A 25,947-nucleotide genomic window follows, 5' to 3' on the forward strand; every position below is an offset into this window, starting at 1 on the left:
TTTCTTGATTGTCCTTTCTTGAATGTGGAGAAACATTATTACACCTTCTATTTACTTCTTCCACTTGTCTTCTTGAGTTTACTCCAGGCTTCACCGTGATCATCTTTATTTCTTTAGGTGTTGGGACTGTGTCTAGATTATTTCTAAGCTTGACACAACCCTTGCTGCCTATTAAGCTCGTTTCTCTTCTGTTTTACTATTTTGTTTGGTCTTCATTTCAGAAAGAATTTGATCTGACTTGTGATAATTCTTCCTTTTTCCTGTAGTCTGATCTGGTTTAGGTTTGTATATCAGTTTACTTATTTCTGACTATAATGTTTCTGGGCTGGTTCTTCAGACTGGGTCTGTCAGCCTTACAAGTTTTCTTCTGTTTCAATGCAAATTCCAGGCAGTCTTTGTACATAAACGTGGAAGAGGCTTGGAATGTCTTAAAGACCCTGAGCTCTTCAGTTCTGTTGACTGTACTAACTAGATCCCTTAATTCTCAAAAATAACCTCAATTAGCAACTTGGAGTTTTTTGTTGCTTCCTTCTTTTCGTTAAATGCAAAGAGAATCCAGTTGCAGGTGGTCACTGGTTGGTGACAGCTCTTTACCAGTGTCACTGCTAGTTACAGAATGAAAGCAGCTTCTGTTGGCTTGGTGGCAGGTGATGAGATCTGTCAGCTCTTGCATCCAGGAGTAACTGGGCCTCACTGGGACCCATTGGTGTGATCTGCCTGGTGAAGGAATGTTTTTCAGCATATTCTGGCATATATCAGGCTGCTATGCTTTATGATGTAACTTTAGGTCTTTTTGTTACAAGAACAGATTTTACTAAGCTCTTGGCTGCAATAATATTTTGCTTAAACTGCTTCCATGGATTAATCGTCCATTTAAGTTTTATAAAATTTTAATTATCTCTGCGTTTTTACTGAATCTCCCTTTGCTTTAGTGTTTTTGGTGGGGAAGATTTGGAAAATGTTTTCTGTATGTTATTGTCCTATACCTTCTTACCACCAAACTAAGGTTCTTTTGATTCCCTCTTCTGCATTAAGTTGTTTAGCTGTAATCCTTTCCCTGCCCCGATCTTTCAGCCCTCCTCTTTTTTCTTCCACTATGATGTTCAAATACAGATGACTTAATAGTTTACAGGTTAAAAGACTTCTCAACAAGTAAATCCTGAAACAAAAACTAGTCATTATGTACTAGCTATTTCTTTCTATTCTTCACTTGTGGCATATGACTTCAATCCAAGTTATAGGCAAAATTCCTCATTTTCTGGGAATGTGACTTTTTTCCCAGTTCTTACTTAAATATGTTTTAGCTTATAAGCTTCTCTATTAATATTCACACATTTGTAATTCCTTATTTTTCTCCTACACCACTGTTAAGAAGCACACAGCGTACTTTGCACACAAGATGCAGCTGATCAGGGGGACGATCAGGAACAGTATTGTGGCAGTATATTTTTGGTCACCCACTTACATCACTTGAGAAGTAGGATGTGTGGGGGCAGAGTGGGTGCCTTCATTTTAGAGTGGAGGTGTAAGAAAAACCTATTGTCATTCTCCAACATTTAAAGAGCCAAGATCCAAATGGTAACTTCCTACTGCAGAGGCCAGCAAGGAAAAAAAAAAATCTAGCTTTGCACTGGACAATAAGAGGAGGTAGAATCATCATAATCGCCTTGAAGCGATTATGATTATTATCATATTATATTATCATATTATCTTCTACCTAAAATTCTACTTAGAATTCTACCTCAAAAGGTGGAGTTTGGCTGCATTCCCATTGCTTGGTCTGTCCTAGGTCCTTTGGTAGGCAGTAGAGCTGTGGGTGAGCTCTGTCCACCCAAGGAGGAGGATTGCTATGAGTTGATTTCTAATTTCCATTTCAGACGCGGGAGCAGGAAGAGCTGGAGGAAGCTTTAGAGGTAGAGCGACAGGAAAACGAACAAAGGCGACTGCTCATACAGAAAGAAGAACAACTACAACAGATTATAAAAAGGAAGAATAAGCAGGCACTCTTGGATGATCTGGTGAGTAACAAAACCAGAGGCTTTGAATGCTCAATAGCAGAGGAAACAGCAAGTACGTTGACATTCATCTCTACCACGGTTAACTGTGTGGAATTAACGCATCTGCCCCTTTCTGTTTCCCTGTCTTTCATGTTTTGTGTTACTGTTCTCTCACCTATCATTCATTTCAACGTTACAAACAATTCAGGACTGGAAGGAGAGTGCTTCTGGGATTTGTAGACTCAATTGGACTCATTGTCCAGAATGTCCGGTGCTGGTTAGAAATTAATTCTAGGAGAGCATTCTTGGCTGTTTCAACACAAAATTAATCCTGGGTAAGATTCTAGTAAAGAAAAATGCAGAAGGTTTTTTGGGTTTTTGAAGGTGGCTATTTTCCTGGTTCTACCGGTTTTGATTTTTTTGTTCATTTCTTTTCCTAGTGAGCTTCTGTTGAAAGCTCTTTTCTTGTTGCTAATTGACATGTGGAGGTATATTTCAGAAATTGCTTTAGTGAGTCCAGTCACTCTACCAGTTTACTTATTAGTTGACATTCATATCTGAAGAAGAGCTAGTATAAAAGTCTAGATTTCTACTGAATTCATTGACAGTGATCCAGGGTGGCTTGCGTTAGCATAGCTGATATGGTGACTTCTCCACCTTGAACCTGATGTGCGATAGGTGAGGTTCTGTCATGTCTGAGGCCCTGTAACTGCCTGCTTGTATTGCCTTCAGCTGATGACAGTTGCATCTGCTTTGGTGCGTGTCTGATCATGCAATTTGTGAGGGGGGTAGAGAGAAGGTACTAATTGGGTCAGCCATAATCTGAAATCCTGCCACTGTTCGTTTGTTAATTCAGTCCTGAATAGTGGTTGATGATTTGGTGTGTTGAAGCAAAGTGGTAATCAGGAGCTCAGCCACCTCTGCAATGGGGAGATGGTGGAGAACGGGGGACAGTAACCTCATGAGTTATTTGAGCATTAGTCAACCCTTTTTGAGTCAGAGCACTAAATGATAGGTGGTCCCTTTGTATTCGAAAACTGCTAAAAGAAAAAGATTTCTTGCCTTGAGTGTGTCATGTTCTCTTACTGCAAATCTATTGTGTATGAGTTGCTCCTTTTGAAGTGAAGAAAGCTTGGATTCATTTGAGGGATTTACAGACAACTGAAGAAAAACTCGGGCTACTTCTGGAAATTATGTTAATCTTGTCTTTGGCTGAATTTACTACTGATTCTGCATCTGAAATGCAATGATGATGTGTGGGCATAGAGAAGCTCAATAAATGTGTTATTTACACAAGAGTCACATCTCAATTTTTTTAATACATATGTGTGTACAGACATGCATGCACACATATTCGCATGCTCTAACATCCATAAGAACAGTCTGTGTGTAACCTTGAAGAATATCAGGAAAAAGGGGAAGTGTGTATGCATGCATACATGTGTGCAGCTATGTCAATGTGGTTTAAAGCTGCTTGGCAGATTTAAATCAGAATTTCTCTCTTATTTCAGTTTATCTCACATTAATATAGCATAACTCCTGCTTTTTATTCTCAGTTCTTATTCAAGATACAGATGCTTTTCTGCCTTTCATGGAAAAGTAGAGTACCTCTTTGAACCAGTGCAGAAGGCATTGGCATGAAGAGAGAGCATGAATGTGCAATTTAGGAGCTTCAGGGGCTCTCCTGAAGAGTTGCCTTTTCCTAAGCCAGGAGTCCTGGCAACCTGTCATTGGTTTTGCTGAAAGGAGCTGGTGTTTTGTGTTTTTTCCAGACAAAAGCAGAGATGAGCAGAAAGGTTCTTTGAAAATCCCTCAAGTCTATAACTTTGCATCCAGCAGTCTCTTTTCACTTTAAAGGTAAAAGTGCTTACAATCCACACAATTAGGAATAGTTTGAATAGTGGATCAATTAATAAAAGTTCCACTATGAACTTGAGTTTAGAATGAACTTTGAGCTTAGAATAGGATTTTTAACTGGTTTCCGACTTATTTCAATCCTGTGCTAAAACACACTCTTAATTTACTAGAGACCAGTGTGTGTTTTGGTTTGTTGGTTTTGGGTTTGTTTTCCCCCTCCCTCCCCCCTTTTTTTTTTCTTTTTTACAAAGCAGTTGGTTTTACTGGAAACCTACTTCACCAGATGGCTTGAGGAAAGAATGGTTATAAATAATCCTTAAAACATGACCAAAATAGGTAGTTTTAACTGTGATTGCATATGTAGTGCTATTAAAATATATCTTAATATTCTAAAAACAACAGAAAGGTGATTTTTTTAAAGGCCGAGGAAGGAAACCAGGCAATTTTAAGTTGTGCATGTGTTTATGAAGGGGCACTGTCAACTTAAATTTGAGCCAAAACTTGTTTTGTAATACTAAAGGTTTATAAAACCAGCACTGAAGTATTTGTGTAATGACTTACAAAGTCTCTAGAAAACCAGCAGTTGTTAAACAAATAAACATTTCCTATGGTCTCTGAAATCCTTTTAATGCTGTGCTGCAAATCTGAAAATGAAGCTGATCATAAGTAAAACTTAATTCAGAAATGCAGCAAAACCAACCATAAGCAGTAGCAGTGTAAAAAAATTATATTAAAAAATAATCTTATATCTGTGGTTGCTGGGACTGTGCTAAAACAACAAGGATTAAGTTCTGGCTACAGTAATACTAGCGGCAAAACTACTGACTCGGCAGGATTGTGAGTGTAGAGGAAGGTGGGAAGCTGACATTTCACCTGATGGTTTTGAATTCTCTCTTTTGGATGCATCACCTGGTGTTGGGAACCTGCAGCCCACTTGACCTGGGTCTTGGTCATTTTTTTCAAGATTTCCCCTTCCCCCCCACCCTACTGGGCAGCAAGAGAAAATTTAAGACAAATTTTTTTGTGGTGCAGGTAGAGATGTCGGGTCTGTCCTCTTCCAAAAAGAGGATTTAAGCACCAGGGGTAAAATTCTAATGACCGAAGAGATTCACAGTTTCTTATGTGTATTATTTATGGTATTATCATATTAAGTAAAGGTCTCAGTTGTTTACAAAAGGGTACAAGAATACTGTTGCACTTTCAAAGAGCTTATAGTTTAGATAGTCCAGGCAGGGAAAAAGGCGCAGAAATGTTTGGTATTTAAAATGTCATGCAGCGGGCTCTGGTTCCTGGTCAGCCTGAGGAGCAAAGTGGGTCATGCAGAAAGGACTGAACCTGGGGCCAAGGCTCCATGAACCCGTCCTTCGCTGGGAGCAGGGAGGGGAAGGCCAGTGTCACTTGCTGGAAAGGTGAGCAAGGGCTGCTGGAAGAGCAATCAGGTGCTTTGCCTAGGCTGTTGCCTGTTTTGCCTCGCAATACTAAATTAGGCAGATTTTATATTACCTTCATTGTAAGTGACCTCTTTTACAATAAAACCTCTCACTTTAAAAGCACACCACCTTGTTGTAATTTAGACTTGTAGTCTTGAATGCATTTTACATATTATTGGAAGAGTTGTATGTGTATTTTTTGTTTTGTTTTTTTTTTTTTAACCTTCTAGACATGGATAATCGGGGCTGAGTAAAATATTAAAGCACTTCCTTTATTTACTGTATAAACTCTCTCACCTCTATACAGAGGATTATAGATCTGCTCTTAGATGTCTTCTCTGTTGTGGGACTTACACTCTCCTCTTCAAGAGCCCATACTTTCCAGGCGTGAGCGAAATGGCAGTGCAGCACATGGCAAAGAGGCAGGTTTTCCCTGGGCCATGGCACAGCTTGGAGCCAAGCAAAGGACAAGGTGCCGTAAAGACATCAAATGTCCCCATTTTTACCAGAATCTCAGGGTTTTTGAGACAAATCTTGCAGAAATTTTTGGATATAACTAGCTTTGTTCACACTGTTAAACCGTTTGTTTTCCCATACAGAAAATTGCCAGTATGGATAACTGCTTACGGGATTGGACCTTTCATGTGTGTTAATAGTTAACAGAAGGGCTATGTGCATGTTAGAAAGGACAAACAATCACGGATGTGGTGGCTTGCTGGCACGGTGTGGGTTTCCCACAGTTGTGTAATCTGGTTACCAGTCATTGTGCGAACTCTTGAGAAGTTGGTACAAAAATTGGCTTCCTTTAGTTATTGTATTAGAAATGCAGTGAACGTTTAAGGAATATGAGAGGGCAAAACCAACCAGAGAACGCTTCACGCTCTTCCTTTCTCCCCCAGCATATTAAATCTGATGACTAAAAGAATCCAACATCCTTAAACTCTGCTGACAGCTAGCAGCACATGCTGCTGCATGGTGGTTACAGACATGTGCAACACTTTGAAGATGCAGACTGTAAACTAGTGCATTCATGGTCCAAATTTTCTCCCAGTTGTACAGAAATTAGACGTCTCTTATTACTACAATTTAGGTTTTTAACCTCTTCCCTCTCCTCGTCCAGGTTAATCACAGAAATGTGAGTAGGATCTTGTGCCTTAGTTGTTGTATTTGTGACTCTGGACCAGATCTCATCATGTGAGATTTTTCTGCTTTCAGCACTTGCAATCTAGTCATAAGACAAAGTGAGTGTAACAAAAAATAGAGAGGAAGGCAGACTGGAGAGTGATGTGAAAAGTCAGTGTACAACATGACTTTTCTTCATGATCACTTCAGAAGATTTCTCTAGGATACCATGAACAGCAAGGCATTTTGCGGCATTAAAAACTTCCATCTTCTTACCCTGAACTGTTATAAGTAAAAAAAAAACAAAATCACAGTCCTGTTTATTAAAGTTTGTTTGGTTTTGTGCGTAGCAAATATGGTTCCTAGTTCAGTATTTGCTGTTCTGTGAAACAGAAGTATACGTGACGTTTGAGGGCCTTAGGAATAAAATACTGCGCTAGAGCAGTCTGGGAAGAATCCGTCTGAACTTCTTCCCTGCTCTCAACTTTACGGTTTTTCTAGCTAGGAAGTCTCTCAAGGATTTTCGTGTGCGTGTGAATAGTCACATTAGTTTATTAGAAAATTACTTGGCCAATAATTTTCAGACTCTCTCAAGAATGCAGTTACATATATGTATGTTAATAATAATTCTGTTCTGAGAGTTTAAGTAGTTCATTTGCTTAACTATTCATTTTATTACTTTTTATATTTTTTTTTAAAATTGGCTGGCTTCCCTAAAAATAAGTTGGTGAAGGAGAAAATAAATATGCTGTTGGTTGCACTTACAATAGTGCCATTGTGCAAAGCAGAGCAAGGATCACTTCCAAACGGCCTCAGGTGAAATCTAATGGGAAACAATTTCAAACTGGTCTGAGTTCATTGGTAGAAAGAATGTGTCTTAGATAAACATCTGATCCAAGTTACACTACTTGGTATTATTCCTTCTCTGATTAAGTTCTAATTTTTTTTTTATTTTAATAAATATAGTTGCATTGGCCAGTTGGAATAAGGAGCCTGTTATATTGTCTTTAATGTGGATTCTATAAAAATGGTTGTTTGCAGGTTACTCTGATTTATGAGGTTGCTGCAGCTTTTTCTTATTACTGAAAATGATTGTTTTCTGTAAACTCTCACATAGAGAGGATATTTAGCATTATGCTGCTCTGCTAGTGATGGCCTTTCAGACACAGCTTGCAGTTTTGAAGAATATGCCGTGTTAATTAAGGTTTGTTTTATTTTAGCATTCAAATTTGTTCCTTTTATGTTTACAGGAGAGCTCCAATCTTCCTGCTTCATTGCTTTTAGCTCAGCATAAGGACAGATCTACTCAGCTAGAAATGCAACTGGAAAAACCCAAACCTGTCAAACCAGTCACATTTTCCACTGGCATCAAAATGGTAAGGCTTGCTTCTTTCTTTTTTTTAATGCCTTTCAAAAGACTGAGGATTTCCTTATATGAAATTTAGAGGTTATTTAAACCTGAGATGCATATTATATGAAATAGACTGTTCCTTTCCAATTAAATAAGTAATTGGGAATTAATCTAAGAATTTCATCATTCTGCTAGTTGGAATATATGAAATATTTTCATTGCATAGGTGTCAAAAAACAAGCTATCCCTCTTTCCCTGAAAAGTTGTGGTGTACTTTGAATTGTATTTGTCTCATTTGTGTACCAATTCTGGATGATGAAATTTTAGAAGTTCAAGAGTAGGCTGCACTTTCTTCAGATTTACTTTAAGCACTGGAATAATCTGTGAGTATGAGATGGACAATTTAGAAAATGGTGCTAAGTGGTTAAGGATGCTATTTTCATTGTTATTGGTCTCTAGGAAGCAACAAGTATTTTTGCAAACATGTTACTGCTACGGTGACAGCTAAAGATCTGTCAGCATTCCTGTTCTTTATCATGACATGGTTCAAGTATGCATCAGCCTGTTTGTGGAAATGTAAAGTTTTGTGGGGGGGTTTTAGGAGTGGGAGCATGAGTTACTGATCTTTTTTGCACCTAACGGGTTTCCTGTTTTGTTTTGTTTTAAATCTCTGCACTTTTTTTAGACTTTGTATTTTAAAATTGATAATGGTAAATTATGTCTTGAAAATAACCAACACACTCTACACGCTCCTCAACAAACCAAGTCAGCAAAGCAAAAACCTTTGCATCAAACTAGTCTCCCATTAATTAATCAATTTATTTTGTCAGGGATATCTGTGTTGTGTTCATTATCCCCCAAAGAGTTCACAATGTTGAAGCATTTGCAGCTTATTTTTCCAAAAGTAGTGTCAGCTTGTGCAAAGCTGTGCAGATTGTTTTCTTGTTTTCCTGTAGTGTAAACCATATCTTCTTTCTTTTTCTTTTAAAATCTAAGAGTCTGGGGGAGATTGATATGCTTTGTTTTTTTTTTTTGTTGTGATATTTTCTGTTTGTGTAGAAAAGCTAGTGGACAGAAAATGTTTCTTGTTCTGTTTAAACAATATTCTAACTGAATGCCTGTACTTTTTCTTGCTGTTAAAATATATTGTCAGAATTTCTTAAAGCTGTTGGCCTGTCTTCTGGGAAAAGGAAGAAGATAAGCTATGCTACATGATGAGGACAATGGAAGTACTTTCTAATGCATTTGTAAATAGATAATAAATGCAGTATGTGGTAGTGGATATTTCAGATCTGCAGCCCTAAGTAAACTTTGTCCAGGAATGGTGAAAGACTTGGATGAGGAGATTTCTAGCATTATGACATTTAAATCTTAATGTTTGGAATAATAGGGGATACTCCAGATAACTGATTGGTACTTTATTGTTCAGAAAGTGTGAGTAGATGACTAATTTAATTTATTCAGTCCCAGACAAAAAAAACCCCTCACCCTGACTGATCTTGGTCCTAGATTAAAAAAAAAAAAATTAGGAATAAGTACAGTTAACAATAAAGTTAAGGATAGGAATATTTGAAGTTGGTAACTACTATTTACGGAAAATGGATTACATCAAGCAAAACAGATTTTACACCGCTAAAATTACAGGTTTTGTTGAGAAAGATGAATGTTTCCATATTTTTTTTTATAGGGTGCTTGATTTAGTTATTACATGACATTGATTTTTAGAATTATGTAGAAATTACATTACACAATAATAACAATATTGAGATTCTGCACAATAAATGAATTAACTGGCTAACTTGTAATTTCTAAAGTAGTTGTTGGTTACCACAGCATGGGAATATTTCTGTGAATGTTCTGTTAGGACACAGTTCAGTGTTTGGAAGCAGATGTTGAATTTCTATGGATGACATACAAATTGGCAGTTTACAGGGCCGCTTTTTCAAGCTGGCCTCACTTGAATGAAATGTGTTTTAATATGGCTAAATGCAAAATTGTAAATAGAAGAGTAAATAACGGGCTCCGTGAAGAGGATTTGGAAGTTTAGCTAAGCAAGTAAACCAATTTGACCCTTGGCCACAGCGTGTGTGTGGGGGGCCTTGGGTATGTGAATAGTACAGCAATAAATAGGAAAGGACTTTTCCTTCTGAATGCAATATTGGGAAGACTCATGGACTGAAGAGTTCTGCCGATTTGGATTTTGAATGCAAAAATCGGAAAGAACGCAAAGAGGAGTCACAAAGGTCCATTCAAAGGCAGAAGGACATGCTTTGTACTGCGTTCTGCCTCTAGTTGAAGAGAAGGTTAAGATATGACTCAATTTACAGTAAGTACCTCCTTAACACAGAACATGCCAAATCGGAACAGTGCAACAGTAAACGTAGCAAGAATCAGTAACTTCAGTTAAGCAAATAGGATCTAAATAGGAACTGAAGGAACAAATAAGACCTAAAGTTCACAATGTTCCACTGGTTAATTGGCCTCACTGTTAAAATTGACTCTGGAATGCAATGAAGTCTCTAATTCTTGGTGTTTTCAGATTAGGTCTGGGATGCGTCTTGGAAAGTTACTGTAGTCAAATGCAAATTGTTCAGCTCAGAACGGAGTTAGTTTTTGTAAAAAGCAATACTGCTCACTGTACATGATTTGGTGTGGCTGATGATCCGTGACAGTGTATTCTAGTGATAGTGTGAGGTGAATTCCCACCTGAGCACTCACCTTGTAACATGCTTATTTTCCAGGTTGAGTGTTTTTCTAAAAACCTGAGATGCTCAGCCCATTTGTTTTGCATAGGTGTACTTGAAATAGGTAGAACTTTTGTTGCGCCGCCCTTCAAGGGCAGCACTCTTTATAATTGCTTTAGTTTTGTTCCTTTCTAAGCCATGGGCTTCACACCACTTTTATTGGTGGGGGCAGTTCTAGGGGAGTACTGAGAATTTCTTAAAAGATAGCATTAATTAGAATTGTCTGTTTGGCTCAACTGTTCTGCAAATTAAGTATAGTTTCCGTAGAAAGTCTTTTGTGCTCACTGTTAGCGTTTCGGCAGCACACATTTAATGAATCACTGTGTACGTTCTTCCCCTGTGCTTTTCTTTTTTCCTGATGGTTTGGCTGCTGACCTTTTCTGGTGGGTGTTTTCCTTATTTTTGTTTCAAAAGAAGGGAATCCAGATAGAGCTAGCTGAGATGCTGGCTAACCCGGAGCTTGTGTTTACACAAAGGCTATAAAAATATGCCAGTTTTGGCAATCCATGTTTTTTTTTTCCAGCTTGAACATGAGTGTTTTTCCTGGGATGGTCTTGGTCAGAGATGTTCTTCAGCCTGACTGATAATTGGACATGTTTCTCAGTTTCTGAATTAAGAGGCATGCCCATTCTAGTCTCCTGGGCAATGCTCAAGGAAGTTGGCTCATTGAAGGTGTCATATTAGTTCTGTGGTGCTATACTTGCAGGGGGAGGAGGGAGTGTCTTTCACTTGTAAGCTAAGCAAGAGCATCCCCTATAGCACAAGACAGACAATTAGCTCATGGGGATAGGGTCTCCTTTGCTTTTCCTTTTGTTAAATTGGGGTTTTTGCTCCTTTCAAGTGGAAGCTGTTTTTTCTTTCCAGTCTGCTCATTAACTTTTAAATTTTATTTCAGTAAATTGTGTTCTGTGCTTGAAGCATACCTTCCTAGTCAATCAGTTCGATTTACCTCTAAGTGGGGGGAAAAGGTGCTTCAGTTTTCTGCTTATCATGCTCATTGTATTAAGAAATAAGCTCTCAGCATATCTGAATATTTAAAACAGTCTTATTAAATCTAATCTCAAATCAGTGTAAAGCTACAAAAGAAACTGTGGCAATCTCAATTGTTGCAGTAGTGCTAAAAATACTGTTTCCTGTCAATGCTTATTTTTTAGATTTTAGTAGCCATCAAAAAGAGTAAAGGTTGTCGGAAAGGAATGATGTTTCTAGCATTTTTAGGGCTTATCGGGGTGTGCAAAACAAATCTAAGGTCTGGCCATAGAACTGTTGTTCTGTTTCCTGGTGAATATAGTGACCATTTCTGGTTGGGAGGTGGCTTTAATGTGAAGCTGATTTTAACATGTAAAAGAGGTGCTCATATGCATTGCACATGAATGGCAGTTTGCAAATGCAGCAGGAATTCATTTCATTACAGTAATTTAGCTTTCTTTTTATGTCTGGTGTTTACAGGACTGTAGGAGCCTTTTGGTGCTTGTAGATTTGTGCTTTACATTACCATTGTGGTTAAAAACGCATAGAAGTGTGGATGTATTTAACTCCTCTTTAATTCATTGAACTGGGAACATGCAAACCTTTGAGTCTGCGGCCCAGCTATTTACATGTTTGTAAAACATATGAATGCTTTAGACTGGCTCAGCTGCGTGCTCTCTTCAGTGTGTTTCAGACTGCATGCCCTGTCCCTTTTCTGTTCCTTCCAGTTTTATAATGTTTCTTAGCTCCCTTCCCCCAGCCTCGCAGGAGACTTAGCCTCTAGTGATGGTATTCTTGAAGTAATTTCATGTAGTTAAAAACTCAATTACCTCTAATTGGATTGCCCAAATATGCAGGAAAAGAGCATAGGTGTCTTCTGGCCTGCTACCACTTGGGAGAGTTTGCCTTTTACATTTTATACCCAAATACCTCAAAACTAATATAATGCATCATTGACCGTTTAATTTCTATCATGGTTTTTGTTTTATTACTTAATAGCAGTGGGAATATTTAATAATAGAAATATTAGTGCAGAGTGTTGTACATGCTTCGTCATTACCAAGATGGTCACTACCTCTCTGAATTTGCAGTTTAAATAGATGTGTCAGGGAAGGAGGGGAACCAGATGCCCGGAGGGGATGTACTTGCCCAGGATTAGACAGCAGAGCAGCAGCGGAAGGAGGAATAGGATCCAGCCCTACTAAATTCCTAACCTCGTGTCTCTTCTGCTGAGCTGGGCTCCATCTCCTGTCAACAGCACCCCTGAATGGCTGCGAATTAAGGGTGAAATATCTGCTTCAACTTCTGCTTCCCTGTCCAAATCACAGCAGCAATGTTACATTTAACTTTCTATATGTCTGAATATTACCAGGATTTTATTCCGGTTCTTGTAGTTTCAGGCCATTCGTAACTGAATGCTGGGGAGAGCAATGTGCAGTCTGAAGCAGCCGGAGCTTGCAGGAGGGAGCAGTCGAATCAGTATTTCAGAGGAATGGATCTGTGTCAGACACAGGACACCTCAGGAATGCGCGTTAGCAGTAAGCTGAGGATAACAAGTGTTAGGGAATAGTTTTTGTGCAGCGTTACACTTGCAGTATTATTCTAATGGGAAATAACGTTTTTATTTTACGTTATGTGGAGCTATTTCTTTTAAAACATTGACCTCATCAGCTCAGGTCAAATTAACTGTTCTTCATTATTGCCTTTTCCTACAATATTGCTTCCTGTGCAAACAACTGCTCAGTGGCTGCTCCTGTTTTTCAGTCTGTTTCTTTTATAGCTTGTGGAGCAATTATCCAAAATCCTGTTCCAAACACAAAAAAGTCTGTCAAAGTACCTTTTTAATCAATTGTGCTCCTTCAAAGTTGCTTAGACATATGCCAGGTACTCTGAGGTAAGCGAAGTGCATGTCGCTCTATGGTTTAGACTACAACTATTCTGCAGCTCCTGAGAGTGCTTTGTCACCCTGTCTGTGTGACTGAGAACCCTTCCAGCCTTGCTTTGCCAATTCTTACTGCTCTGGCTTGGTTGGTTTGTTTGTTGGTTTTGGTGTGGTGTTTGGTTTTTTTGGGGTTTTGTTTTGGGTTTTTTTTTGTTGTTGTTTTGGTTTGGTTTTTTTTGTCATTGTTGGTTTTTTTTTTGTTGTTTCTTTTTTTGTTTGTTTGGGGGTTTTTTGTTTTTTAAGTGCTTCTAGTATTTGCCTAAAGTTAAAAAATAAATAAATAAAAACCCCAAGCCTATTCCTTCCTTCACGGTTAGCTCAGCTGGTCTGTCTTCAGGCTGAAATGCTTCAGATGGAATTGATTTCTTTGAGATGTATGCCAGCCTGAGTTTAATTGGTGTTTTGTTTTTAATCTTCATTTGGCTCATACTACGCACGTTTCTTTTTTGCAGCTGGGTAGAATATCTCCCTTTTCACAACACTTCATAGTTTAGAATCACAACAAAATCACAATGCATATTTTCAAGAGGAAGTAGTGTGTTTAGGCATATAGATGCTCTCAGAATAGATGTATTTGTTTTAGAAAGCGTGCATGTAATGGTAAAATTTTCAGTTGCACTGAGCATTATCTAGACCTCCAGCAGGAGTCTGGCTGAGTCTATGCGAGGCTGCTGCATTGCCCTTGCAGCCTTGGTGTCTGCGTATCCCAGCTCAGTGCTCAGGCGTACTGGGCTGGGCATCAGTCCCATGAAGCAGGGGTCCCATTGCAGAGGAAAACCAAATGTGCCGGTGAGAGGGGAGTCGCAGTGTTTTCCTGCAGATCTCTGAATGAAGATGCTCAGAGAACCAGCGCTGCTGGCCAAGCAGCTTCACTGGAGTGGAGATTCACAGGAGCTGCTCGTTTGGAGAGCAGGTGCACGTGGCCCTGTAACACCAACTCTGCTAGTGGGATTCTGCAGTTGCTAAGCACCCTCTCATGATTCCTAGTAAGAATATATATTGTGATTTGCTTTAACCTTGAATTTTTGTCATCAATAACAATATCTTGTTTTTGACAATAAGCATTGCATTGATCCGCCGAGAAGGGTACCTGTTTCTGAAAAGCAAAAAGGAGGAAAAAATTGCAGCTGCTGGATCTCCACCATCTCTGACCATACATGGATACGGAATTCAAATGCATGAACTAAGGGACACCAAAAATGCTGAATGTTATAATTCTGTGTAGGGTTAACATGCTGGATTTTAACAGTGATCTAGAGTCCTGTGATCCACATATTGCTCACTTAAATCTCATAGGATTACATACACAACATGCCTGCAACTTCCGAGTAGCATGATGGAGAATGATTAGCAGTAGTAAATACATTTGTCGTACTAAATCTCTAGCCCTCTATTTAAATAAAGATGTTTTGTTAAGAGTCAAGCACGTACATGCAGAACTGTGCTTGAAGTTTTTGAATTCTGGTTTTGAAGTGTATGCCAGATAAACTTTATTTAAGTGATCTATCATCAGAACGCTTCCTGTACACTCCAGCCCACAGACTGAAGTCCAGAACATTTAATTGGGTTCTGGCCTTACTAAGTAATTACTATTATATCAAAGTGTATAAACATTAAGCACATTATGTTGACTTAATGAATTTTTTTCCTAACATAGGTAAGAAATGTTTTGGGGAAAAAAACCAAAGTAAATCACGGTATTTGTCATTTCTCCTCCCCTCATTTACACAATGCTGGCCTTGGGAAAGGAGACTGGATTTTGAAAATGCAGTTCTACGTCTCCCTGTGTCTCTTTGCAGGATTTCTGTTTGGAATGCCTTAGGAAAGATGCCATCATTGAAATTAAACTGTTTGGTGGACAGACATAATCAGAACTGCTTGACCTGATTCTGTTTTACGGTTGGGCTCCCTTATACTGCTCTGTTAGAATAAATATTTGTTCATTTGCTTTAAGGCTCCTTTGCATGGCTAAAGCAGTGCATGTTTATGTACACATATTAGTATAAATACAAATCAGGCCCATAAGTTTGCACAGCTGTAATGACTGGAATTTAGTAAATGAAATAGTGCCAACACTGTTAATTGTACAGGAGTGAACAGCAGGACAAATGTACTTGTTAGTAAAGTGGCTGTAGCCAGCAGTGGAGCAGGTCTACCCTTTAGCTGTCACTTTTTGGAATGTGACTGTTTTTAGGGTTTGGGGTTTTTGGGTGGTTTTTTTTTTATTTTTGGGGGGTTTGTTTGTTTGGGTTTTTTAATCTCCTGTTTGATTTATGGAGTTGCCCAAGAGCTTGCTTGCCTGACTCTTTGCCATCAAATTTCAGAAGTACATCTGTCTGTCATGCAGCATGTTGTTTTGGTCCCATGAAAAGATGCTGCATAGGACGAGGTTCGTCGGGAGGAGGCTGCTGGAAGGGTTCAGCCAGGCTGTTGCCTGCTCCCCTGCCCGTAAGGCAGCAGGCACTGGGACAGAGCAGCAGGAACTGGGCTTTAGGTCCTAATGTAGGATGCCCAAATTCCATCCTAAGCAACAGCCAGACCTGCCACTGGCTACGATAGCACAAAGACACGTTGTAAAGTGATCTAAGGAAAATGCTGTTTAAATCAGCCAGAGATCTTCTTATTTCTGAGTCTCATAGCTCTGAATATGCTATTGCTTGAGTAGGTGTTACTGTGAGCAATAAGGAGAGCTCTGACTGAAAGAAAGAAGGTGGCTGAGAGGAGAGTCCAAAAAAACAGCTGGCAGGGAAATCAAGAATAATAAAAAATTTCTCAATCATTGTTTGTTTTGGAAAGATCATGCTTTAAGCACATGGAAATACTTTACACATTTGAGAAGTGCTGACTTCCTACATGCCTTGTGAAGGAACAGCAAATCATTCATATAATGTAAACACATTTATAGATTGTTCCAATATAACTTTTTTCAGTGCTGCTGATCTTTTTAACAAGATACAATTTAGTGCATATATGCTCTTTTGATGCTATGCTTTGGCCAAGAGTTGCAAACATCATAAATATTAAATATTAGAGTTTGTGCTAAATGAGCAGTGCAAAGTTATTGAGCCACATTTTTAATGCAAAAAGTTGTTAAATAGTGCTGCTTGATGCACTGTTTAAAAGTAAACATACCAGAAAGTAGTGCTAGGGTGAAACAGAAATAAATAGCTTGTCTAAAAGTGTGAGTATAAGCAGTCTCACTATGTCTTGATAGAGATGATACAAAAAAATGAGAGCGGACAAAGTGTCTCTGTAAGGGTGGAATTTTAAGTCGGGGAAGAAAAATGAGTAAAATAAGAAGCTTTGGTGCCAAAATTGCAGTGGGTATTTGTGGAATTGTATAATCATAATGCTGGGCGGGGGTCTTGAGAGGTCCTGGGCTCCTTCCCCCTGCTATGAGGCAGAGTCGGGGGTACTTCATGACAGGTACCTGTCTAACCTGTTCTAAAATACCTCCGGAGATGGAGATTCTGCAGTCTCCCAGGCAGCCTCTGGTAGCACTTACTGCCCTTGCTTTTACATTTTAGGGGAAACTTTGTAACTGTGCGTTTCCTTGAGCCCATGCAAGTTCATTTTCTGTCTGGGTAGATGCCAAAAGCAGGTTGTTCTCTGCCTCTTTGTAGGAACTTTTCATGTACTTGAAGATGACTGTGTAAAGAGGACTTCACAGAACTAAATATTTTAGAATTTAGATCTTTAAAACATAGTTCAGATGCCTGAATTGTTACTTAACAATAAAAGCATTGATTTCATCTGCAAATGGTTGATAGACTGTCTCCACTCTACAGACTAGATGTGAAATGACATTCATCAGCTGAGAGGAGGACTCTTTAGAGAGGAAAAATCTTCTAAAGAGAGCAGTAAGAACACATAAAGAATTGTAGTAAGAGCAATGAAGGGTTTGAAGCCATTTAGGCAAGCTAAAGTCGTAAATTTGTGTATGTGCATGGAAGAATGTGTGATCTTTCTGCCATGATCCCTTTTTCTTAGCACTTGTCTGCATTTGTGAGAACACTACGTGTTTTCTTCTAATCCTTTCTTCTATGACTGCTGACCAAAGTAGTCTAGTGTCATTCCTTCATCTTCTCTATTGTTTACCTGGAACGGCAGAGCGGGGCTAATGGCTTCATAGATTCCTCCGAGACAGTGGTCAGTTGGGTCGTGTCTGTTTGGTTTTGAGAGACTTGCCAATTAGGCACGTGTGTGCAGACTTACCTCACAGACTAGTTTTATTCCTGGTTATTCCATTTCTCAATGAACTATAGTCTATTTGCCGATGTTGTGGAGTAGATTCACCTTGCAGCGCAGTTAAAAGATCTCCCATATGCCTATATTTTCTTCCTTGCCTCTTCTCAGGACCTTCTTCAGACAAATTTTGGGTAAGTACAGCCTACATCTGGCTTTTCTGAAATTCTTGCCAGACTTAAAAAGTCATGTAAGGGGAGCCAAGAGGAGGACGAGAGGGGTGGCCGTAGTGGAAGGTAATCGCTGGAAGAAGTGCGGCAGGGAAGTCAGTATCAAGTGCTGGCAGCAGCAGCGGTGGTGTCATGGTGGGGCGGGGGGTTGTAGGGATGGGGAAGCATAGGGCAGCAGGTGAGATGGAGGGGGGACAGGTGGGGACCTGCATGTGAGGTGCTTTGGAGAGAACATGGGGGGACGTGGGGCCATCGCTCTGAGGGGGGAGAGTTGGGGCAGAATTTGGCAGAAAGGTGGGAATGAGTGGGAGAGGCGAGTTTCTAGGAAGGACTAAGAGGCTCCTGCATGGGATTGGGAGTTATAGGAGAGATCTGGGACAGAAAGATTTGGGGAATTCGGGGTTCTGGTGCTCATCTCTCTGGAACAGTTCCAGCGTAAGAAGTCTGGTCTCCGAGGCCAGCAGGGGATGGTGTAACACCCCCAATGTGTGAACACGGGTTCTGGCTGTAGGCAGGGGTGTACATGCAGGACTTGTGTTTCCCACAGCCTCTTCTGTTCTGTGTTAATCTCTGTTACAAGGTACACCAGCCTTACTAATACTTTAATTCCCTACAAGGAAAAAAATCTTCAGCGTGTTGATTGAGGCCGTGCTGTGCGTCTGTGTGTGTACCACCTTTCCACACCTTAACTCGTGCCTACGTGAACACAGCAGATAAGTGAATGTTTGCTATGGAGTCTTAGAGGAGTCGAATTTTGAGCTTTAAAAGAGCACATTTGTAAATTAAAAATACATTTAAAAATACATTTAAAAATAAAGATGTATTTCAAAGGAGCTGTTGGGGGCCTTAGTTTTCAATAGTCAGTACTCATCCAAGACGCACTCGCATTGTGCTAGGGTACTTGCAGCAAAAGATGTTTTGGATCAAAGAGACAATGTTCTGTACCAAGGAGACTTCAAAAGTAATTTTCCTCAAGAATGTTTGTTCAGGTGCAGAGGGTGGGAGAAAGGAATATTGTTTTAGGCAATCAGCGTTGGACATCAAAAGGTAAATCAAAAGGTAAATTTCCCCATATATACCTAGTCTGGACTCAGTGTGTCAGTCAAGGTGTCGCTGGAAAGGAATATTGACAGCATTGGCTACTAATGAAAGAGAAATCATGCTCATGAAGAAGTGCCTTGGTCTCTGAAAGTTTGACTTATCTTTATTCCTCTTAATTTTTTTTTTAAAGAAGAAAAACCTGGGTAATGGGCTACATCAAAGTGGAGAATTGACTATTTTAGTTTATTGTTCTGCTTTACCTGAACATAGTTGCCACACAGGTAACTCTTGTATTGTAGGGAAGTGCAAGGCTCAGGTGTAGTTTGTGACGTGTTATGTTATAGTTCAGCAGAATGTGTGGCAGAGCAGTAAAATCCTCCGCCTCTTGCAAAGCGGATAATAGCATGGTAATAGGTTGTATTTTATGCAGTCTCTTTTTAAAAAAATACAAAATACATAAGAATATTATGACTACAAAGAAACCTGCTTTGACTCACTTAAACAAATGTGTGTAGTGGTATGGGCAGGAAATGGAAGGACAGAGAGCACATGTGGAACCATCTATCTAAATTAGCTGGATGGGGGCCAGGAAACTGGAACTTGCAACATTTGCAATGATTAGTAGAAAATGAAGTGATGGGTTTGTGCAAGAATAACGATTCTTGTATTATTCTGGGACGGTGAGGTAGATCCTGCAGGAGACAGATGGTACGCTTAAAGGTGGTACATGTGGAATTGGAAGACAGTAGAAAGGTAAGTAGATTGGAGGGAGGAACTATTTAAAACTCTGAGGGCTGTGCACAAGAGGAAAGCAGCATATATTTTTAGGTCTGAGGTCCATTCTCCTGTTTCATCTCTTGAAAGAGAGGCATAAATAAATACAGTGCTGCTCTCTTCTCCAAAGCATAAAAGAGAATCACAGAAATGTGATCTCTGCAAGACTGTCAGAGGCAGTGCTCAAGTAAACAAGAGCTGCTGGTCTGTGCCGTGTAGACGTGCTGACAGATCTACAAGGGATGGATGTAGGCTGATCTGATCCTCGCCATCGTTAAGCAGTCTTTGGCACCGGGGCTTAGGGCTGCCGATGTTTGTGTACCTGTGGGCATGTGTACATGGCTAGCATAAAAACGCAAGCCACATACATCCAAGAATATATATAAAGATGTCCAGCTTGTAATGCTGCCCTGCGATATGCCCTTTGAGTTCAGACGAGCAAAGTTTGAACAATCGATTAGTAATTATTTGAAGAATTTACTGCCTTTCCAAAAAGGTGGCAGTTTCTGTAAGAGCGTGACAGTAATGACACTGGGAGTGGCAGCGTTTTTCTCCACTTCGATCTGGAGTAGGATTTGAGCCAGATCATGACTGCAAGTTCAGAAAAGGGATAACCTGTGGAGTTTTATTGTTGGATTTTCCAGCAGCCACACACAAACTCTGATATGGATGGAGTTGGAGGGCTTCAGTGTTGTCTGCTTGAGAGAGGAGATCCTGGCACAGATCTTTGACGTCTAGATCCTGGTGCTCAAGGTCTTTTGGCACTATGTTGGCCGTGCCTGCACAGCAAGGATTCCCCTTTGTGGTTGTTCCCAGTAAAACATGATTAGGGTTTTCTTTCATTGCGGGGGGCGGGGGGAGGAAGAAGGCTTGGCTTGAGAGCTGATGGGAGGATTTAGAGGGGATTGCAATGGGAACTTCATGCTTCCTTTGTCTTCACCCATTCAGTTTTCACTTATTCACCCTAATCTGCCTCTTTGTGGGATGATGCCTTGAGCTTAAATTCCCATTTTAATTTACATAGGATCTGAAGCCTAGAGAGGATTAGGCCAAGAATTTATCTCAAATCAGGCAATTCTAAAATCAGTTTGGAATAAGGGGTAAAAAAACAACCAACCCTTAAGGTGCAGTTTATACTTAAGCTTAATATTGTATCAGTTCAGTTTCATTAAAAGTGTTGTGTACAGCACCTGCTTTATGCTAATTTTTAACTATTTTGTGTCTGGTTAGGTAAGTGAATTTGAAATAAAAAATTAAACAGATATGTCACTTTTAAGGTAACAGAAATACTCTTGAAGAGTGCTGTACCCATTTAACTGTTGGTTGCTTTTAAACTCCAGCTGCAGCTGAGATGCTGAGGTATAACTTTGGCATTGAGTCTGTTTTATCTCCTAATTGAAAACCTTTGGATTTTTTTTTTAAATAAAGGACCCTGAATAAAATAGTGGTGGTATCATTTGTTTGTCATGAAGAACAAAGTATAAATGTGGCTGCACTTTTAATTAATTTTTATTTAGTTTGTTTTTATTTACGAAGAGGCAAAGTACACAGCAACTGCAGCTTTTCAAAACGTGAACTCAGGATACTTTATCTTTGTTAAATACAACACTACATGACCATGCTGGTTTACCTTCTGTTATCTTCAGCCCATCTCTGCTCCATCTCACTGGTAGCATCAGGCTTAGACATGAAGGACTGGGCTATGCTGGAGGTAGGAGAGAAGGATCTACAGGTGGGAAGTGAATTTAGACGGTAAAAACCACTGCTGCATATTGTGTTTGGGGAAACCTCTGTCTGCAGCTCTGGAGCTGTGAAAGTGCAGTATGGACCTGGGAAAGGTGGGAGGAGAGTGTATTTTCTTATATTTTTGTGTGGGGAAATTTTCTCTGTTGTGCATTCTGTTATCTTTGATTTTGCTGGCAGAAAAGGAGGAGCAGGAAAGCTGAGGAATGGCCAGCTGAGACTTTTAGGAAGGGGAGAGAGAACCCATACCTGACATCGCCTGTGGGTGACAGGGAGAGACACACACAGCAGTTCTTTATTTTTGCAGTTGGAGGTATGTGTGTGTGCATTGTCAATTGTCCGTGACAGCTGACGTTGGGGGGAGGGAGCTTTTTAGAGGAATTCAGAGATTTAGATCAGGGAATATCTGCTTCAATCAAAATACTTCATTTCCGGTTAATACCAAGTGACTATCAGATAAAGCCAGTTTGAACATGATTTTCGGACTGGAGTATCAATGCAACTTTGTTTGAGTGTTTTTTATTTTGGTTTCCTCACCTTCCCTAGCAGGGCACGTTTTGCTGAAGAAAACCCGAAGGAATGTGGATAATGTGAATGATGGGATTACTACTCTGACCGCTTTGGCAGATTAATTGAATTTATAAAATCTGCCCCTTTCACAATTCTTTATGCTTTTATATTTTTTGATTTGGTTAATCTTGAAAATTTTTTTTTTTAATTATTTGCGTAAGGGCACACAAAGTATTAAGCTAAGGCCACGGAAAATAACTTTGTAAATACTTTCTTACTGTTCTGAAATCTAATTAAAAATCTGCAAACTTCGTCATTAATCATTTTACCATAGGAGTGTATTTCTTATGGAGACAGTCTAATATCCTGCAGCAACTTAATGGCATTACAAAAATAATTAATGGACCCTTTTAGGGCAGTGTGTGTTGCTACAATGTGGAATAATACTTCGGTGTTGTAAGTGAATGGTGTGCTAGGAAACGCTAATCCCTCGTGTATAGTAACAGGAAGTATGAATATTACTTATTAATAATAACATAAAACACCTTAGCACATATGCTTTTTTCTGGGCATGTCTACCTTTTCGAAATAACAGTGAATTTTAATTATAGAAAATTGGTGAGAAGCAAGAACGATTTGTGTAATTAAGATCATCTGTTTATTTAAAAGTCTTCAGAAGTTGTAAAAGATGGAACTTAGCCGTATGCGAGGGATGAATGTTGTGCAATAATGCCCCTTCATTCCCCTTTCATAATAAATCTCCGCAGAGTATTCATCTGAAGGGCTGGATGCCAAAAAGAACAGGTTCGACTTGTCTGTGAGGATTTACACCACAGTAAAATGCACAACTGCTTTTGTAGAGGTCATTGTGAAGGTCACGGAGCCAGTGTGCACCACTGAATGAGAGCAGCCTGTAACAATGGTGTGAGAGGTTGGACTGGGTGAAATCAATATTTAAAACCTCATATGAAATGTAGCAATAAGCTGGAATCGTTAAAACACATGACTTCAAAGCATGTATGCTGTTTTGCAAGAAATGAATGGTCTCTTTTCCAGAAGTTTGCGTCTCGTACTCTCTGCTGAATGTAGCTCCTGGGTCAAAAGAGCTTGCTCGATTCCTGACAATTAACATTGAAATAACTTAGTGTATCTAATATAAACACTCTCAAAGCATTAACAATTGCCTCGCTATCCAGTTTAAAAAAACTCTCATTGATACTGAAGTGGATTACCTGAAATTTCGCACACTTTTTTTGTTTTTAAACAAATAAGGTCTGAGTTTGACCATAGGGTCACTATGTCTTTAAATAAAAGATGATGATCATTTCAAATGGCAACCGGCCATCAGTGGGGTTTAGTGCAGAGATTAATTAGTAAACTTTGGAATGCGCTACAGCAAATGCAGCTGATTGGCAATAGCATGTGGAGCAGCAACTGGTGGAAAGCTAGTGCTGCTGAGCAGCAGAGGTATTTCCAAAAAGACTTGAGTGCTGTGATGTGCTATGCTTTAAATGGCACCGTGCGGATTGCATCAAACCACCAGTTTTCTATTTATGCACAGATTAAAGAAATCTGATGTGCATTTGGAAAGAAAGCAAGTTTTCTTTTATTGTTTTGATGTGATTAGGTGCACCCTATCAATAAACAATGACGCCCCTGAACATCAATTTACAAAGGATTGTGGTTTGTCTGCAGTGCGTTTTGCAATTTTTTTAACTAGGAAGACAAATGTCAAGTGTAGTGTCAAATGCTGAGTTAGGAATTATTCAAAAAAGACACTGAAGTAAATACGATTAATTCAATGGCTATTGCAGTAAGCCATTTCGTAGAATTCTAGTCTACTTTTTAAAATTACATGGATTACTGAGTATGTGTGTTTGCATGATTTATAATTGCTTACTCTCTTCCTTTTAAGGTTTTAAATACATGATTAGAGAAATATGGAAACTTTCTCTGTAAATTAGCTTTCTAAGGATGCTTGATCTATTTAGTATGAGTAATGGATCCCATTACTCATAGTCCCTAGTGGGACTATTTTCATCAATGTGTGTATGCCATGGGATTGGGGCCCAGATAATAAAATTAAGTTGATTTATGTAATAAATAACTACTTTTGAGAGGTTACTCGGAAGCCCTATATACTTGTTAAAATCTCTCTTAATATTATTGTATTAGTCTCTTGATGCCCACCTTCAATTAGAAAGGCATGGTCAAGTATCCTTTTAAATCAGTAAGAAAACTCACACCGATACCAGTGGGTCTTTGCTTCAAAAATGGTCCATGCATCTTGACTAGCCTGGTAAAATTAATCTTACTATATGTATCCTGAGTATTGAGCAAAAGTCTGCCCTTGTGGATTAGTTAATGACATCACTGAAATAGTCATATAAAATTTTTGATCTAAAATTGGCAGAGGTGCTTGATATCATAAGATATGGATCATCCTGGCTTTGACGCAGAAAACTTTTAAGCACGTGCTTTAAAATTAAGCAAGCATGTACTCCTCTTGGCTTAACTCTCAGCTCTGTTACTTTGTCCTCGTTGCATTTCAGTCCGTAGGGCCCATCGATGTATCCTGGCAGATCTGTGGACCAGGCAACAGGAGATGCTGGCGTCTAATACCTGGTTGTGAGCTGCTCGACTTCTGAGCTGTTGGAATAGTCTACGGAAGGACGAGGAGCAGAGAGTGGAGTCGTCAGGGTGCTGGTTGTTTCTCTGGAGGCCTGTTTCTGCAAGCCTCTGCTTCCTAGACCATTGTGTTTATTGCCATAGGTAATTGCAGGGAAGCGGATGGGCTCAGTTTACGCAATCAGGTTCAGGCTTGCTTGGCTTTGTTGGACTGGACTTGTAGGCCACAATCCAGAACAAAGTAATCGGTATGTGACTGCCGCTTTGACTTTGCGAGGCTCTTTGTGTGATTAAAGCTGAATCATTTGTAGTTTTCTAAACTGAATCAGTGTTGCTGAATCTGGGTCTAAGCCCCAAGTAAGTGTATGATAAAATTTCCTGATAGCAAATAGATTTGTTACCTTGGCGTGCCTTTAAATGAATTCTGTGTGTAAATCTGCATAGGACTGGGGCATTACAGGGTCTTGCAAAATGTTCAGTGATAGTATTTGTTAAAAACTATTTAACTCATGCCTTTGATTATTTGTGCGTGTGTGTCTGTGTGTGTATACATACATAACAGAAAAACTTATGCACACAAAAAGCATCTCATTTAAAAACACAGTATTTGAGCACAGCAGTCAGCGCTCTAATTAATGAGACTTGTTTTTTTTTTTTTTTGTAAAACTGAATCTGCTGTGTGTATGTACAATATATATGCATCCAAGTACATTACAAAGCATTATGAATAATTAAAAGCAAACTTTAGCCCTTGACAGAAACAAATGTAGGTACATTCAGCGATGCATTATCCTGGCTGGGCTCCTGGTTTGCTGTGACTCAACTACTTCTATGAATTACAGGGTGCTCTTTGTAGCGCTTGAGGGTTGCCTTTTAGTATTGGTCTAAATCTAAGATATGAAAGATTAAACAAAGTCTGAATTTCCTTGACTTGATAGCAGCAAACAGTCACTGCAACTCCCTACTTTTGCTAATGCCCTAGAGCGGACCAGCATAGCTGCTGGGGGAGGCGATTTCGTAAGGTGAGCTGCTTTTAGGCTCTGGCAGGCTTTTTTCCTTGTAGGTCTCTTAGACACGCCGGCTATCAATGCTCAGTCCTAGCAATGAATGTTTCAGCTGACGCAGCAACGGCTGTGAAAAGGAGACAGGGGAGAGAACAGTTGATGCAGTGTCATGTTTTAACTGTGACCCAAGATTAATGTGAAACCAAAGGACAAAACATGTTTTTTTCCCTATATTACCAATTGATAAAAGCTTTTGTCCAGAGCTAGAGCAAAGTTATTTAGGCTGCTGGTGATTTAAAGGGTTTGGTGATTTGTTAAAGCTTTTAGATACAGCCTTGTCATCTTTTGCTGAAAATATAATTTTCCTGAGAGTTATACATCTTGCCTTCACTTTCTTTTTCTTGTCAAATCTTGGACAGT

General features: G+C 39.4%; 1 protein-coding gene across 10 annotated transcripts in view; it reads left to right on the top strand.

The window, feature by feature from the left end:
• MNAT1 (MNAT1 component of CDK activating kinase) overlaps positions 1–25,947 on the top strand; it is a 129,015-nt gene that overhangs the window by 50,321 nt on the left and 52,747 nt on the right. For 5 of the 10 annotated variants that reach the window (XR_012673770.1, XR_012673771.1, XM_075150871.1 and 2 more), the window contains exons 5-6: positions 1,878–2,018; positions 7,657–7,782. Coding sequence is in view for 6 of the 10 variants with exons in the window: in XM_075150871.1 (XP_075006972.1) it covers positions 1,878–2,018; positions 7,657–7,782 (267 nt within the window). In the remaining 4 variants the exon portion in view is untranslated. The other 5 variants (XR_012673769.1, XM_075150870.1, XR_012673772.1 and 2 more) reach the window with 5 other exon arrangements.

Source organism: Calonectris borealis, chromosome 5 (genome assembly GCF_964195595.1).
Source record: "Calonectris borealis chromosome 5, bCalBor7.hap1.2, whole genome shotgun sequence".
NCBI lineage: Eukaryota > Metazoa > Chordata > Aves > Procellariiformes > Procellariidae > Calonectris > Calonectris borealis.